The 16,153-nt window shown below is 37.8% G+C and overlaps 4 protein-coding genes across 4 annotated transcripts; all 4 read right to left on the reverse strand.

The window, feature by feature from the left end:
- Positions 1 to 54: 54 nt before the first annotated feature.
- GCK72_020235 (uncharacterized protein) lies at positions 55 to 1,085 on the reverse strand (the record flags this gene model as incomplete). The annotated part of the gene is made up of 5 exons (XM_003116604.2): positions 55 to 288; positions 338 to 731; positions 789 to 867; positions 913 to 1,003; positions 1,050 to 1,085. 5 exons carry the CDS (start codon positions 1,083 to 1,085, stop codon positions 55 to 57), a joined length of 834 nt encoding a protein of 277 aa, XP_003116652.2.
- A 9,968-nt stretch (positions 1,086 to 11,053) lies between these two features.
- On the reverse strand, positions 11,054 to 12,293 carry GCK72_020236 (uncharacterized protein; the record flags this gene model as incomplete). The annotated part of the gene is made up of 4 exons (XM_053733468.1): positions 11,054 to 11,434; positions 11,493 to 11,795; positions 11,891 to 12,016; positions 12,063 to 12,293. 4 exons carry the CDS (start codon positions 12,291 to 12,293, stop codon positions 11,054 to 11,056), a joined length of 1,041 nt encoding a protein of 346 aa, XP_053582381.1.
- A 688-nt stretch (positions 12,294 to 12,981) lies between these two features.
- On the reverse strand, positions 12,982 to 14,272 carry GCK72_020237 (uncharacterized protein; the record flags this gene model as incomplete). Its single annotated transcript, XM_003115898.2, has 4 exons — positions 12,982 to 13,347; positions 13,409 to 13,756; positions 13,800 to 13,973; positions 14,030 to 14,272. The coding sequence occupies 4 exons, from the start codon at positions 14,270 to 14,272 to the stop codon at positions 12,982 to 12,984; spliced, it is 1,131 nt and encodes a 376-aa protein (XP_003115946.2).
- A 106-nt stretch (positions 14,273 to 14,378) lies between these two features.
- Positions 14,379 to 16,021, reverse strand: GCK72_020238 (uncharacterized protein; the record flags this gene model as incomplete). Its single annotated transcript, XM_053733469.1, has 5 exons — positions 14,379 to 14,678; positions 14,723 to 15,037; positions 15,085 to 15,261; positions 15,307 to 15,442; positions 15,726 to 16,021. 5 exons carry the CDS (start codon positions 16,019 to 16,021, stop codon positions 14,379 to 14,381), a joined length of 1,224 nt encoding a protein of 407 aa, XP_053582382.1.
- Between the last annotated feature and the right edge of the window lie 132 nt (positions 16,022 to 16,153).

Below are 16,153 nucleotides of genomic sequence, written 5' to 3' on the forward strand. Positions count from 1 at the left end.
TTTACAACAGACAAAAAAATTAGTTAATCATGGAGCACTCGTTATTGCTGTTGGCTAATTTCTCGATTGATTGAACTCAACAATAGTTTTTCCAATGACTTTGAAGACCTTCTTTGCAGTTGTTTTGTATTCCGACACGACGAACATCACAATGATGGAATCCAAAGCTGGGTACAGTGTGAAGGAACACAACATTACTCCAGATGGAATGCTAATGTCCAAGTTTAAGATTGGAAGTAGCATTATCAAAGAGGCTGGGAGAAACAAAGTCAGTGTGGGGGCAGTGATCTGAAATTTCTATAGAGTATAAAATACATTTTGATTTTTTTTAATTTACCTGAAGAACCAAGGTCTTGAAAAGTTGTTCATGAAGTTTTCTCAGATTCTTTGAGAAATGTTTAATTTTATCTGCCATTTTTGTATGCATAGACCATCCACAGTAGATCATGACCCCATATTGAACGATCATAACTGAACATACGTTTATAATTCCGATAACATTCCACCAACGGACTGATCCATCAACTGGATCGTAAGCAACACAGGATATTGCAGGGAAACTGGAGATATTCGCATTATAACGAAGTAGTACTTCTTCTCGAAAGTATTCAGGTGAAAATTCATCGTGCGCCCAGTAAAGAAAGAATACAGCATATTGAAAACCAAAAAATGAACAGTAAATATACCAGATCACGGATTTCCATCCTTTGAAGCATTGTAGTTTATTAACACTAAAATTTTTATTTCAATAAAGCGCATTATTTATTCAGTTTCCCCCCGGAACTCACTCAAAAACTAAACAGTATCTATAGATAAACTGAACTGATAATAAGGACATTGTTGCAGAATGAACGAATGTGTAACCAACTGAAAAGATACTTGGTTTGATTTCGGACATCAGCGATTACATACCTAAAGGAAAATTTTTAGTTTTTGAACCACTCAATCCAAATGACTCGGTAAAACTAAAGAAAAGCATGCCGGCTTTGTAGTTGTGAGTGTTCTGAAAAAAACTTGGAATTTCAAATATCTAACCTGTGATATATTACCGGATAGACAATGATTTCGACTGTAGCGAATAGCATTCCCAGAATGGTAAATATAGTTATCACATATTTATATGAACCAAACATTTTTTGAGCTCCGTGGTAGTTCAAAAATAGCAGAATTAGCCCGAAGAAAATAGAAGAGACAAATCCGATTTGCGGTACAAAATGAGTGACGGTGATCCAGGAAAGGTAGTTTTGAGAAGAAGAAATCATAACACAGAGCTGTTTATGTGCGAAAGTGGCAATCTTTTTGTAATGAAACTATACGAAACTGGCAAGGCGGAGTTAGTCGCTTTCAGATGAACTGGAAATTTTAAGTTGTATAGACACCAAGCTGCTGCAATAAAGTAAATCTCCCCAGTGAATGGAGATTTCGGATTGTGAGTGGTGGTTTTGTGTGATGACCTCAAACTTGGGTAATTAAACCATTTATTTAAGAGAGATAAGTATATAAAAATATATATAATATGATAGCAATAAAGAGTTAACAAGTCAAGAAGAATGATAAACTCATAAGAAAATCAAAAATAAGGTGAAAAATATAAAAAATTGATAAAGGGGTGAAAAGAATGTCGATATGATTCGTTTTAATTCGCTTTGAGTCGATTGGATGGGTAATATATAAAAGCTCTGTCGGTAGGGGGCGTGTTCGCCTTCCTAGACAGACCGGGGATGTGTGTGGAGGTGTGAAGTGAAATAGCAAGGGCAGATCTGGAGACCTAGAGTCTGTCCTAGACAGAAGCTGCTTCTGTCGCCATTTCGTGGGCAAAGTGCCGAGATTTGGTACAACGAGCGGCATTCCTCTCCTTTCGCTCCTTACCATTTAGCACTATAATTAACAAGATTACACATTTTTGTACTTTTCTACTATTTATTCATCAAAATTAAACACAAAAAAGTAATTTCAGTAATAATGGGGAGTGATAAGATAAAATAAACTAGAATTTGGCAAACTCTAAAATGAGGAATAGGATACAGGAGAAGAATATAATTTTTAGTAAAAGTTACAAATATACAAATTAAAACGAAAAATCTAAAGTAAATGCGAAAATTAACAGAGACGAGCAGTGGAGTAGCCGGAGCGCGTAGTTGATGAAGATGCTCGTATTGCTGAATGTATTTCTTGTTCCGCTGAAATTTGTCAAAAATTGAAAGATAAAAAGAAAAAAAAAGAAAATAGTAGCGTCTTACCTGTTTTATCGGAGGATCTGTGTAGATTGTCTCATCTTCTATTTGAAAAAAGTAGCATAAACTAGAAGGACAAAATAATTGAAAAAGAAACGAAATAAATTAGAAAAATCGTGAAGAAAAATCAGCGTGTGCTGTAGAGCGCGATTTCGGGCCAATGTGGTGCCCAACCGAGTCCAAACAGGTGCCCAACCCGTGCCCACATCCAACTAGCCTCTCCTTTCGACAACCAACTCTCCAGCTTGTGCCCAAATGTGCCCACTGGGCCATGTGGCCCTTTTGTGGGCAATTTGCCCTATTCAATGGCCACATGGCCCATTTAACAGTTTCACTGCCCAACCCTCGCCAAAAATACCTGAGTTATTGTCGTTGTCTGTTTCGATTATCTTCGTTCAACTCTTCGAGTCGATTAATCGGCCTTTTCCATAGTGCCTGATGATGCGATGTAATTCGTTTTCCCAGCTTCATGTCAGGCAAAAAAAAACATGGATGGCCTTCTTTCTTACATCTTCGATTGGGGTGATTGTTTAGACAAATTCAGCAACGAAGCTGGACATCTAGACATCCCCACCAAGGAACGAAGATCGATTTGCTCAACAACCAAAGGAAAAAGTAGCGAAACTGGACAGAGAATGCAGAAGTCAACGTTGCGATAAAATTGAGAAATCCGCGGACTGGACACACGAGTGACAGTGCCAGAAAAGCGATTTTGGCTGACGATGAAGCTAAAGGAGCCAGTTGGGGTCCGATATTTGGATTGGAAATATCGGACAGGCACAAGATGCGAAGATGTGTTCTACAACAGATCGAAAAGGAGCTGAGAGCAAATCGAAGAAAATCGAATTCTTCCTCTGAGAATATCTCAGGGATTGAAATGAACCATAGCATGTTTCAAACGACTGGTAGCATTTTCAGCCGTTTTATGAAGAATTATGGAGATTTTTTATGTTGTTTTCACAAAAACTGTTCTTGTGTGAGACCGTACAAATCGGGAAAAAAACGGTCTATCGGGAAGAAACGGATCTGGAAGAAGCAAATCGAGAAGAAGCGAATTGGGAAGTGACGAATCGAGAAGAACGCTTCTTTGATAATTTCAGTGTCGGAAATGAAAAAAAAACTGTTATTTGAAAGTGTATTGTGTAATTGATGTCACTTTTAATCGTGTTTTTACCTGTCTTTGATGGCAACTTTGAACACAAGATCTTTTGGAATTGAGTGTTCTCTCAGACCTTCAGTAGTTTCAGCAAATCGTTCCATAGCAAAGTCCAATAATGTTTCTTTCTCTGGAACTAACTGGTGTTTACCTAGTGCCAGATGACGCTCTCGATTTCCATATTTTGTAAAAATGGCAGTACACCCTTCCTCTGGGCACTCGAAAACGGCTACAATTTCATCTTCTACCCTCTCAAAACAGAGCGTCTGCTACTCGAAAGCCGAAAACAACCTCTACTGCAGAGGAATCAACATACTTGTCAACGGGCCGAAACGGGCCGACACGGGCCGGCTCGTAACTCGCGTCAAAATAAATATTACGAGCTGAAAAATATATCAAAATGTAGATCTCGACGAGTTCTATGCCCGTGACCTATTACGGGAAGGATGGCTATTCGTTAATGTGCCGCGGGCCTTGAAAAAGTGCCACAAAACGCGAAAATGGCCAAAAAAGCCATTCTAGCCCGGCCCGCGGCATATTAACGAATAGACATCCGGCCCGTAGTAATCGAAGACGTAACTCCCAAATATTGCTGCTGGGAGCCTCTCTCTTATAAGTTTAAACATCCAACGTCAGACGAGAGAGCAGGAATCGAAACCTGGTAACCGAAACTTGATCGATCGACAAAACGAGCTATCAGACCGATACGACTGACAACTAGCAGACTTGAGTCACTGAGAAGAACGAAACCGAGGGAAAAGCAGCGATGGAAGCCAACGGCAATCAAATCGAACTCAGACCGAAATCCATCAACCTAGGCCAAGCCAATTGCCGAGCCGGGAGTGAACCCGATTCCGGGTGCCTTTTTGATGATGAATCATAATCTTTTGAGCTCTTTTGCACTTTCCCCTTTGCTTCCTGATTGATATTGTTTCCTCATCCTCACATTCTTATCCCCCGACATTCCTTCCCCCATTGATTATGAGAAAAAAACTTGTAATTGAGGAGGTGGGACAAAAAAGAAGCTATGCTTCTCCCATTGGAATATGTAAAAAAGTTGCTGAAAAAGATATCGTAGTGAATAATCGACTCCTAAAATATGCACATGGGAAAAAAAATCCAAAGTTTGAATTAAGCTGGTGATCAGATTCGGACACCCAGGCGCGCAAAGAGAAACTAAAATTTCGGACTTTTTACGATATTATCCAAACGATTCTTAACCAGTCGGTTAACGCAGCCTAACGGCTGCTCAACCTCCTTTTCTACACCACTCGTGTTGAAAATTTTAAGAAATGAATTCATTTGAAGAATGAAAATGTTCTATAATTATTTTCCCCGTGAACTCCTATTTCCCTATTTCGGAACTGAAAGCCACTAAAAGGCTTGAAAACCACGTTTTTTCACATGGTGACCTAGTCGAGACCTATTCTAACTAAAAAAAATAGACGGGCATCATTAAGAGAAAATTTCTGATCTTTTGGTCCAAATTCGAAGAAAATCGGTCCAGTAGGAAAGGCGGTAGGATCGGCGACAGACAAACAAACATACAGCCGTTTGCGTTTGTTAATAGTAAAGATCTCGACCCTTTTTGTTGTGTAGGAACGCCTACGTAAAACCCTAGTCACGTGCCCCGGTTACTCTAAGTATTCATTTCCCTTAGAATTCAGTTCTTAATAAAATAAAGAGTAAAGAACCACGTGTAATCGTCTCTCTTTCCGATAGCAAAGTAGCTATACAATATTGGCGATCAGGAATCAAAGTACAAGACGCAGTGAGTAATAGGGGAAAACCAAGTGGAGGTAAAGAAGTGAAAACAGAAGATGTAATACAAAAAATAAAATTCACGAAAAAAAAATTCAAAATACAAAAAATAAAATTCACGTGGGGAAAGGGAAAAAATGGAAAAGCACAGAATAGGTATCCATACCGATTCTGTGAAAAACAAAAAAAATTCACGTGGGGAAAGGGAAAAAAAATGGAAAAGCACAGAATCGGTATCCATACCGATTCTGTGAAAGTGGAGAAACATCACAATGAACATTTCAAGAAGAAGGGAAAGGAAACAAATATAAAAGACTCGATTTCTCAGTCAAATGTAGGTTGCTTCGGTAAGTGTCCAACTCCACATTCTTTTCGTTTTAAATTATTCACTATTGTCACTATTGTCTGTCGGTGAATGAAGAGGACGCTGTGTCTTCCTTGCTTTTCTATTGATAATTATAACTATTCGACCGAATGCTGAAATCAATATTTTTGTGACGTAGTTACATTTTCCTTACATTTTTTCCATATTGAGAGATAGATTGACCGAAATTATCTGCATATTGTGGTGAGAACATGGATCCCCCTACAGTCAAGAGATTGTCCACGGCTTTACGAACTTGATCTGTTGATCGGATTTGGAATGTGGAAAAAACTTCAACGGATCGAACGAATCCTGAATAGTTATTATAAATGTGTTAAAACAAAGAAATCGTTACTTTGAACAATTTTGTTGCTTTTTCCTTCGAAGAAGTTTCGAACAAGATGGACGAATTGATGGAGGGAACGGATGATATATAGATTAAAACTGAAATTAAGCAATCAAATTCTGCTGTTATACAAGCGAGAATTGTTACCGTCAGCTGACCTAGCGATGACAATTTTGAGCACAATCCTGGAATCTTGTTAACTTCCTCGTTTAGTCGGGAAAAGTCAAAAATGGTGGGATCCGAGACAACATCGAAAACAGATGGGGTGAGTGTGAGGTGAGTGTGTTCTACTTGAGGGAATAGCACGAAGACCTGAATATGTTAACAATTCTTGACCAAAGTAAAGAATCAATGAACTCTCTGCAATGTGGTGACTTTGCTCAAAAGCAGTCCTAAGCATCCAAATATTGTGAAACATTTGCTATATCAGTCAATTTTTATTGTTTTCTCACTTTTCCTGTCATATTCAACACAATTCTCTGTCAAATAACGTTGCAAGTACGAAGTTCCTTTCCATCAACTTCCCTAGTTGAACATTTCGCTAAATTTCATCATTAAAGCGTAAGTTTCAGAAGACCCGATAATTTACAAACTGATTTCCATAGGAAATAACCAAGTTCAATAAGTAGAGCACGTGAACTAGGGTGCTAGGCCAGGTTTCCATATCTCACGGATATAACATCTCTCCGGGATTCTTTACTTATCGCCCCCCACATCAGTAGAGTCCCCCACGTTGAAATTTACCTAGGAAGAGCCCCCCACCCAGTACAAAACAGGTGGGGGCTTTTTCCTCACGGCGGGGGGCTCTACTTCAATTTTGGTGTGAAACAATGACCCCCCACCAGTACAAAGTGGGGGGACGATTGTTCAAGAACCTGGTATTCATGACTTATCGCCCCCACCCCCCTAGAGCCCCCCACCGAAAGTGGAGTTGTAATTCTTACTGTTTATCTTTAGCTGTAATCATTTATAGATAGCCCCCCACCATTGAACATCGGTCCCCCACCTATGGATTATTAGACCCCCATCATTGAATTTCAGTCCCCCATTAATGACTTTAAAACCCCCACTGTTTAACAATAGACCCCCATCATAGAACATCAGGCCCCCACTATTGAATTCCACACTATGAATAAAACAAATGGAAGCACGTTTTCAGTCTATAAGCTTGAACATCATAAATATAAATTATGCCGAAAATGTCGTTCCGGGTCTTTTTTCCTAAGCCTGAAGATTCGGGTGTAGTTGAATTATGTTGACTAAATGGTTCAGGAGTATAAGCGAAAAAGAGAAAGGGGGGGGAGCTAATGTTCAATGGGTGGGGGGTCAATAATCAATCAGGTGGGGGGCTTTTCCCAGGTCCTTTTTGGGGGGTCATTCTTCAATATAGGGGGGGACGAAAAGTAAATATACCCCATCTCTCCTTCTAACATCGACAGTCCACGGGTGCCACGTCATTCTGATCGAATCCCCTCCAATTGGCATCTCGTCCACTCATCATTCTCATCTCGTAACAATTTGGAATCCACACGTATCGTCCGGTCATCTCCGAGCATCCAAAATTGTTTCTCCATGGGTACATTGCAAAGCTGGGTTGTGGTGGGATTGGCAACGACGGTGTGCTACTTCCTTGTTGATATCAGCCACGGCTCCGCTGCGAATGCTGCCCCAACGTCTCTGGAAAACTAACTTTCAGTTCATGTTGCATTCTCGAGTTCTCTTTAGGATTCTTCTTTTCCCAACGATCGTGTCTCTCAAAGGCTCCAACTTTCTCCTTCCGACCAGGATTTGGACTTCTTGTCACGGAACTCTTGCATCTCTCCTTTCCAGTCTCTTCACGATTCCTCTGAATCTTCACAAACTTCTCATCTGTCCAACGTCTCACATGTCTCTTCATCGATCCGTTCTTCACAAACTCTGTCGATCTTTTTCTCGGCTTCGATTCCTTCACGTATATGCCATTGACTTTGTAGATGTCTCTTCTTCTGTTCGGTGTTTTCGCAACTACATGATTAACTCTGTGACCCGAGCGGTCTGACTTCACATCATCTTGTTGTTCTCGGCACTTCTTGGATATATGTCCTCTGCGTCCGCAGTCAAAACATTCCTTATTCTTGGCCCAACGATTCATTGCGTTATGCTCACCTCCACATCGATGGCATTTCTTCTTTCTCTGATTATGATTTCTCGTCGGCATCTCTTCGTTCGAATCATCTTTTTCAACTGTAGAACTTCCTTCGTTCTCACGTTGCTTCTCTTTTCTTAGCAAGTGTCTCTGGCTCGATCTTTTCTGTTCTTCACTTGTTCTACATCCCCCAATGTTTTTGGCGTCTTCTCTGAACTCTAGAAACTTCATGATTTCATGCTCCAATTGAATTAGTGTCGTCGTCGGTCTTGTCTCCATAATCTGTATAGCCCGAGCTCTTATATCAACTGTTCCGTTAGTTCTTAGACCCTTTATCCACATCAAACACTGCACTTGCTCTGAACTCATCTCATTGAATTTGGCATCTACATAGGCTTTCTTCACTCTTCCAGTGTACTCTCCTAAATCGCCGCCTTCGTCTATGATTTTCAAAAATTCCATTCTTCTGGAAATGTTGATCTTGTCGGTGGAAAACATTCTTTCAGCTTATTCACAATTTCCTCAAATTTGAACTCACTCGTCTTGTCTGGAAGGATTCACTTTATTTTCAAGAGCGACACCAGGACAAAACCATTTCGAATTATTTACAACAGACAAAAAATTAGTTAATCATGAAGCACTCGTTGGTGCTGTTGGCTCAGTTCTCGATTGATTGATCTCAATAATAATTTTTCGAATGACTTTGAAGATCTTCTTCGCAGTTATTCTGTATTCTGACACGACATACATCACAGTGATGGAGTCCATAGCTGGGTAAAGTGTGAAGCAACACAACAATACTCCAGATGGAAGGCTAATGTCCAAGTTTAAGATTGGAAGTAGCATTATCAAAGAGGCTGGGAGAAACAAAGTCAGTGTGGGGGCAGTGATCTGAAATTTCTATAGAGTATAAAATACATTTTGATTTTTTTTAATTTACCTGAAGAACCAAGGTCTTGAAAAGTTGTTCATGAAGTTTTCTCAGAGTCTGTGAGAAGTTTTTAATTTTATCTGCCATTTTTGTATGCATAGACCATCCACAGTAGATCATGACCCCATATTGAAAGATCATAACTGAACATATATTTAGCACCCCCATAATATTCCACCAACGAACTGATCCATCAACTGGATCGTAAGCAACAAAGGATATTGCAGGGAAACTGGAGATATTTGCATTATAACGAAATAGTATTTCTTCTCGAAAGTATTCAGATGACACTTCATCGTACGCCCAGAAAAGAAAGAATACAGCATATTGAAAACCAAAAAAAATGCAGTAAATATACCAAATCACGGCGTGCCGTCCTTGGAAGTTTTGTAGTTTATTAACACTAAAATTTTTATTTCAAAAAAGCGCATTGTTTATTGATAAACTTTATTCAGTTTCCCCCCGGAACTCACTCAAAAACTGCCCAGTATCTATAGATAAACTGAACTGATAATAAGGACATTGTTGCAGAATGAATGAATGTGTAACCAACTTAAAAGATACTTGATTTGATTTCAGACATCAGCAATTACATACCTAAAGGAAGATTTTTAGTTTTTGAACCACTCAATCCAAATGACTCGGTAAAACTAAAGAAAAGCATGCCGGCTTTGTAGTTGTGAGCGTTCTGAAAAAAACTTGGAATTTCAAATATCTAACCTTTGTTATAGTACCGGATAGACAATGATTTCGGCTGTAGCAAATAGCATTCCCAGCATGGTAAATGCACTTATCACAAATTTATATGAACCAAACATTTTTTGAGCTCCGTGGTAGTTCAAAATTAGCAGAATTAGCCCGAAGAAAATAGAAGAGACAAATCCGATTTGCGGTACAAAATTAGTGACAGAGATCAAGGAAACGTAGTTTTGAGAAGAAAAAATCATAACACAGAGCTGTTTTTGTGCGAAAATGGCAATGTTTTCGTAATGAAACTATACGAAACTGGCAAGGCGGAGTTAGTGACTTTCAGATGAACCGGAAATTAGAAGTTGTATAGACACCACGCTGTAGGGAACACATGTGATACGTAATATGAAAAAACAATACAATTCTCCTCCCAAGAAAAAGATATCGTAGGCTGAAAAAGATATCGTAGGGAATAATCCACTCCTGAAATATGCACAAATATGAAAAAAAAATACTTCAAAAGTTTGAATAAAGCTGGTGATCAGATTCGGACACCCAGACACGCGAAGAGAAACTAGAATTCCGGACTTTTTACGATATTATCCAAACAATTCTTAATCTCGAGCCTTTCGTTCCAGGTTCTTTTTCTATTTTCATGGCCCGTCCCAACAAAGGCCCGGATAGTTGGCGCCATTATTCAAAATTCAATATTTTTTTGAATTTTTTCCCAATAAGAAAATTTTTTTGAATTTTCTTTCGGGCCGGGCCGCGCCATGACAAGTATGAATACGATGATATTCAAATCAACATAAGTTTCTGAAAGAAATCATCAATTGAAAATCGTAATGGATCTCGTAATTTGTGGAATCATGTTGAAGAAAGACATTTGAAACTGCAGGCATGTTTTTCCGTTTAATTTTAAAGAGTTTTGAAATCATAACGTTTCTTTGCAAGGCAGTTGAAAAATATAACGGCAATAAGAATTGTTTAGTTAAACATGAAACTGTTTGTTAACTGCAATATTACAGCTCATCCAGGTGAAATTCTTGAAAAAAATTTCAAACAAATTCTCGCCACCGGCTGGAACGCATCTGCTAATGTAGCACCTTCTCAATCTGTTCAATTGATTGTGAGATTTTTTGTTTTGTCCTATGAAAACTGGAACGTCTGATAATTCTATTATTTTATTAAAAGTTCAGCCTGTTAAGAATTCTTCAGTTTTATGTCCCGTGATAATTCTAGTCAATGGATTTCAGCAGTGAATTCCCATCATTTTAACACTGTGATTGATGAGTGATGACTGACAAACAAAAAAATCGATCAGCATTCTTGGCATTGGTGAAACTTTAAAATACAAAAAGCAACATCTTCATTTCCAAATGAGATTGTAAATTTTGAAAAAATTGAAATGATCACAACAACAAATTACGAATCACAAATTCAAACCTACGGAGTGTTCACAATGATGTCCAATTTGTCTCTAATAGCATCCTTCTCATTCCAAGTTCTCTTCCAGTCTTCCTCAAAACTTTTCAAAGCACTTTGATCACATTCTCCTTCCATCATTGTCTTAACACATTCTTTGTCATTCAAGAAGTGTGGTAAAAGGACATAAGGAGATAATATCAAATCAGGTCCAGGGTTGATCCTTCGCTTTGGTTTGGATTGTTGTGTACATTCATATTCTGCTGCAGGGGTGCTCGTCACAATAAAAACAAAACATTCATCGAACGTGGTAGGCTTGCTCATATTTGCTGCCGCTTCACAAAGTCTCTCCATTGTGTTCGTTGTGTCTTCTCGGTACATGCACTGCTCATCCCAGCATTTCTGGAATAATTTAATGTCCCAATTTCAAATAAAATAATGAAGTCAACTCTATTCATACCTTTGCTTCCAGGCATATCGGTGTAAGATTAATTTTAACACTTTGATTTAGTGCCTTTGCTGACTTGTACTTCTCAACTTGTTCAATGTATTTCGTAATCAGTGGAGAACATTGTTTCCCATTCATCTCATCATGCAGTGATCCGCACGTGGTCGGAGTACTGTCAACTGTCATAATTCTCACAAAATTATTGTAGTTGGAATCAATATATTCGTTGGTTTTTGCAGAACAGTTGTTCTTTAAAAAACTCATAAAACATGACTTTCCAGATGTGTACGCATCTTTTCTTACTTCCATATCTTTCTGAAACTATTCATGCTTTGTATTATTCAGAGAAACAGAGCACAAACCGAGAACCAATCAAAATCTTCTGTCTATTTGTTGTTGGGTTCATAAACTTCTTTATAAAAATCTGACATGCAATCCGCTACTCCGAAGTATTCGAACTCCAAAAACAAACATTTCTCCTGAAAAGTGACTGCATTTTTCTTAACGTCAGCACACTCGCTTCCATTATAACATTTCTGAAAGCTCATATAATAGTTAGTATTTCTGAGAACAGTCTCCTACCACCACACTATGACATGTGTTCAACACACTATTCATTTTATCGATAGAAGTATTGACACTTGGTGTTTCATCTATCGCCAGTCTCAGTTGATTGATATAACGGGTGCACATTCCAAGAGAAAGAACTGATTCCTTCGGATCACAATCCTTTGAGAAGACATAATCAGAGAGAATATTATCAGAAGCTTGGATTGATGCGACATGGAAGAGACACACCAATGCCAAGAACATTTTGAGAACAAAATGAAACGACTGAATAGAGAATTTACGAACCAAAAAGTAGGTGTGTATTTTGTTTATCGGTCAGATCAATTTATAAATTTTACTGAGTCATTTGCGGTTTTTGAACTTTTCAAAAATAGACAGTTTGAAATGTTTTTATTGAATTCTTTGAACTCCAATTGATTTTATGAAGTGAAATTGAATGAAATTTGCAATCTAAATAATCGTTAGTCTAATGCGTCATTATTCTCTAAACTACACAGACACTCACAGATCTATTCAAAATTTTGCACGGTTTTTGATAGTTGTGTTCTGTATAGATGTGAGTGGACTTTGGTGCTTGAAAACTACAGAAACTTGTTGAAAAAAGTGGAAAAAAAACTAAGAATTGAACAGAAACCTTGTCTACTCGGCCGCCCTGAAATACTCTTCCATCTAGGTTTTTTGAGTCAGGAGAACGGGAATTGTTGCGTTTAGAGCGTTTTTAGCGTATACTACAATAATGAAAGTTTCCTAGAATTGTCTTAAGTATTGGAATCTGAAATTAAAATATATGACTTCAGTCCTCCTTTAAATTCCCTCCCTGAAATTCATAATATGAAATGCCGTGTCAGTGTAAAGTTGCAAAACTTATTAGGGAAAATATTTATTCATAGTCAGTTTGAAAATAACTGGAATGTGTCGGAGTCAAAGTTGATTAATTGAATAATGAAACTGATACATTGTTCTTCGATTCTTCATTCTTCATAGCAATGTTTGTCGCCCATTGCCATTGTGCATCAAAGTCAACCAAAGCTCCTTCAGGACACTCTCCTTTCATCACACTTCTCGCACATTCCTTATCTTTCCAGAAGTAATCTTTCTGCCCCTCAATCGAGAAGAATGATACAAATTCGTATTTTTGAGTACAGGGATACTTGGTTCCATTGATTCTGTCATCCAGATGTACCATGCAAGAGAAAAATGCTTCGTTCAAATTTTCTGCTTTTTTCACTTCGTTGCAGAGATTTCCAGCAAAATCTCCAAATCCCTTTGGAAGAGAACACGAGTTATCGAGACAGTCCTGGATAAGAAACAAATAATTTTAATTATTTAAAAAAAGCCTTTTTTTCTAAAAACCTTACTTTCAACACGACACATATTAAAGTAAGATTCGTTGTATCTTTCTGAAAAAAGTCAATGATCGGTTTGTATTCTTCCTTCTCATCATTTTCCATGGGCATAAGTTTCGAAATCATTCTGAATCCTTGCATCATTGCTCTTTCAATCGGTTGGTTGCATCGCAAGTCATTAAGTTCGTAATGCAGTCCTTCACATGTGGGTCCACTCGGTTTCACTGTCATCAGGTCCACGAAGGACTCATAATCGGAATTTAAATAATTCAGAGTTTTGTTGGAACACTCATTAGTAGCAATTTCCATCAAACAAGATCTTCCTTTGATAAATCCGTCACGTTTTACGGCGGTATCTTTCTGGAACAACACACTTTTTCGGTATCGAAAACAACAAACTCACTGAAAACCAGTCAAATCCTGCCGTACAATTATAAGTTCCTTCATAGATTGCCCCGTAAAATTCTAGCATACAGTCCTTGATTCCAGTGTTAAAAACCTTCATATCCGCTGCCTCCCGTTCTAATTTCGCATTGTATTCTACAGCTTCCTTACAACCGAATTTTCTGTAACAGTTCTGAAAAACAACTTACAGTCTTTTGGCAATTGGGAAATAATTAAATAATTACTCACTGTTACTTTCTCATACAACTCTGTCATATTCTTCATCACTTCGTCTGTTGAAATCTCTCCGTCGTAATCCTCCAAATATCCGTCTACTTCTTTTGCGAGAAGATCACATTTTTGTTGTACAGCTAAGACTTCTTCAGTGGTGCAATTTTTGAGAGTGACATTTTCAGTTTTCTGAACAGCAACAGGAATTCCAGACAAAAATAACAAGTTTATAAGAATTAAAAGGTATTTGACGGCAGACATATTGTGTATAGCGAGAACTACATGTTCAAGTTCAATTGAGATAATCCACATCGATTTATTATAGATTAATGTATGATTTACCAAATATTTTAGAGTATACAGTAGTTTATTGAATGATTTCAGTGTTGTTTCCCAAAGCAAATTCAAAAAATTCTTGAGTTTCTTCCAAGTTGTCTGCTGCTTCTTTTCCGCACAATTCCTCCAGCATCAATTTTTTACATTCCGTTTTTTCTTTAGGCTCCTGATTTTTCAGACATGGATACTTCTCGTACGTGTCGATTTTCATCTCATAAATTTTTGTGGTACATTTCACGAACGGACTGTTACGAAATTTAGTTTCTTTCTGTCGATAATCCACATAACTTTTTTCCTTTTCAGTGTAGAGACAGGAATGTGACATGCATTCCTGGAATAGTTGAATTGGATGTATTTGGAAAATTGATAACTCACTTTAAGAATATTTCCCAGCTCCAAAAAGCCAGCAATCTCTTCCTGAGTGTTGTTTCCAGAATTAATCAGTTCCGAATCCATGCTAAGCCATTTATCTTTTATCACTTCGCATTGAAGTTTTTGATAAAGCGGATTGACACCTCGGCACAGTTTTTTCGATGAATCTGTGGTCAGGTAATCAACGATTAGGTCATAATTTTTGTGAATTAATTCAACTGCATCACGGTCGCATTCAAAGAATTGACTCTCATTAAAAACTTGAAATACGCAAGACTTCCCAGATGTGAATGCTTTTCGTTTGGTCTCCATGTTATACTGAAATAAAAATTGATAAAGATCAAAGATTTTAATAGATAACTTACCGACAAGAAGTCATAATCCTTCAAACAATCATAGTAATCAACCATATAAATTTCCTTGAACAACCACTTGATACATTCTGGAACCTCTCCAAACATTAGTCTATCTTCGTCACATAGTAACTTGTTTTGGTTCATTTTATCAATGGATGCTGCACATTTTATTGAACCGTAGCAGTTCTGAAATATCAACCCGACAACTTTTTAAAAGATAATTTCACTTACAGTTACTTTCTGACACAAGTCGGTCATATTGTTGACAACTTCAGCTTTTGGATAATAATCCTCTGTTAAGTTTCTCAAGTCAACCAACTCGCGCTCTATCGGACCACATCTTCCAACAAATTGAGTGAGCTGCTCGCTGGAGCACAGTCGGAAACTTGCTCCGTTAGTTGAATGGATAATGAGAAGGAGACAAAGAAAAATGAGAAAAGTAAGTTTTAACATGTTGTAACTAGTAGCCGGGACGATTTCAACTAATCGAAATATATAGTTCGCTTTGTTATCCCTCTCGTGATTTAATCCCTCGTCAGTGCGGTATTTTAATTCTGTTTTTTAAAAGAAGTTCATATTTAGAAGAATCAACGATAGGACAAATGAAAATTATCAATCATTTCCTTGATACATGTTCATACATGACTAACGCTTTTGCAGTCATCTCGGCATTATAATCAACATTTTCTCCAGCAGCTGGCCCACAGTAGTCCTCCAATATCTCTTTGACACAATCCTTCTTTGTTGTAAACTTCTCGATTTGATTTTGAACTTCATTATTATAAAAATCAAATCCATTGAGACATTTGTACTTAGACAAATCGGGCGCCTCTTTTTTGATCTTCCACTGACAGGCTACATACTCCGTGTTCTTCGATTTTATTGCTTCACAGTTCTCTACCATAATTTTCTTTTCAATGTCGGAATAGAAGCAGTCTGGGCTCATACTATATCTGAAATTATTCGTATTTTAATTATAATCAATTTTGAATAATCTTACCTGAATTTTGTCACACAAATCAATTAATTCAAGAACTCTTGTGTCATTAACTTTTGTGTGTATTCTAGCCAGGAAGCT

This window comes from Caenorhabditis remanei, chromosome V (assembly GCF_010183535.1).
Source record: "Caenorhabditis remanei strain PX506 chromosome V, whole genome shotgun sequence".
NCBI lineage: Eukaryota > Metazoa > Nematoda > Chromadorea > Rhabditida > Rhabditidae > Caenorhabditis > Caenorhabditis remanei.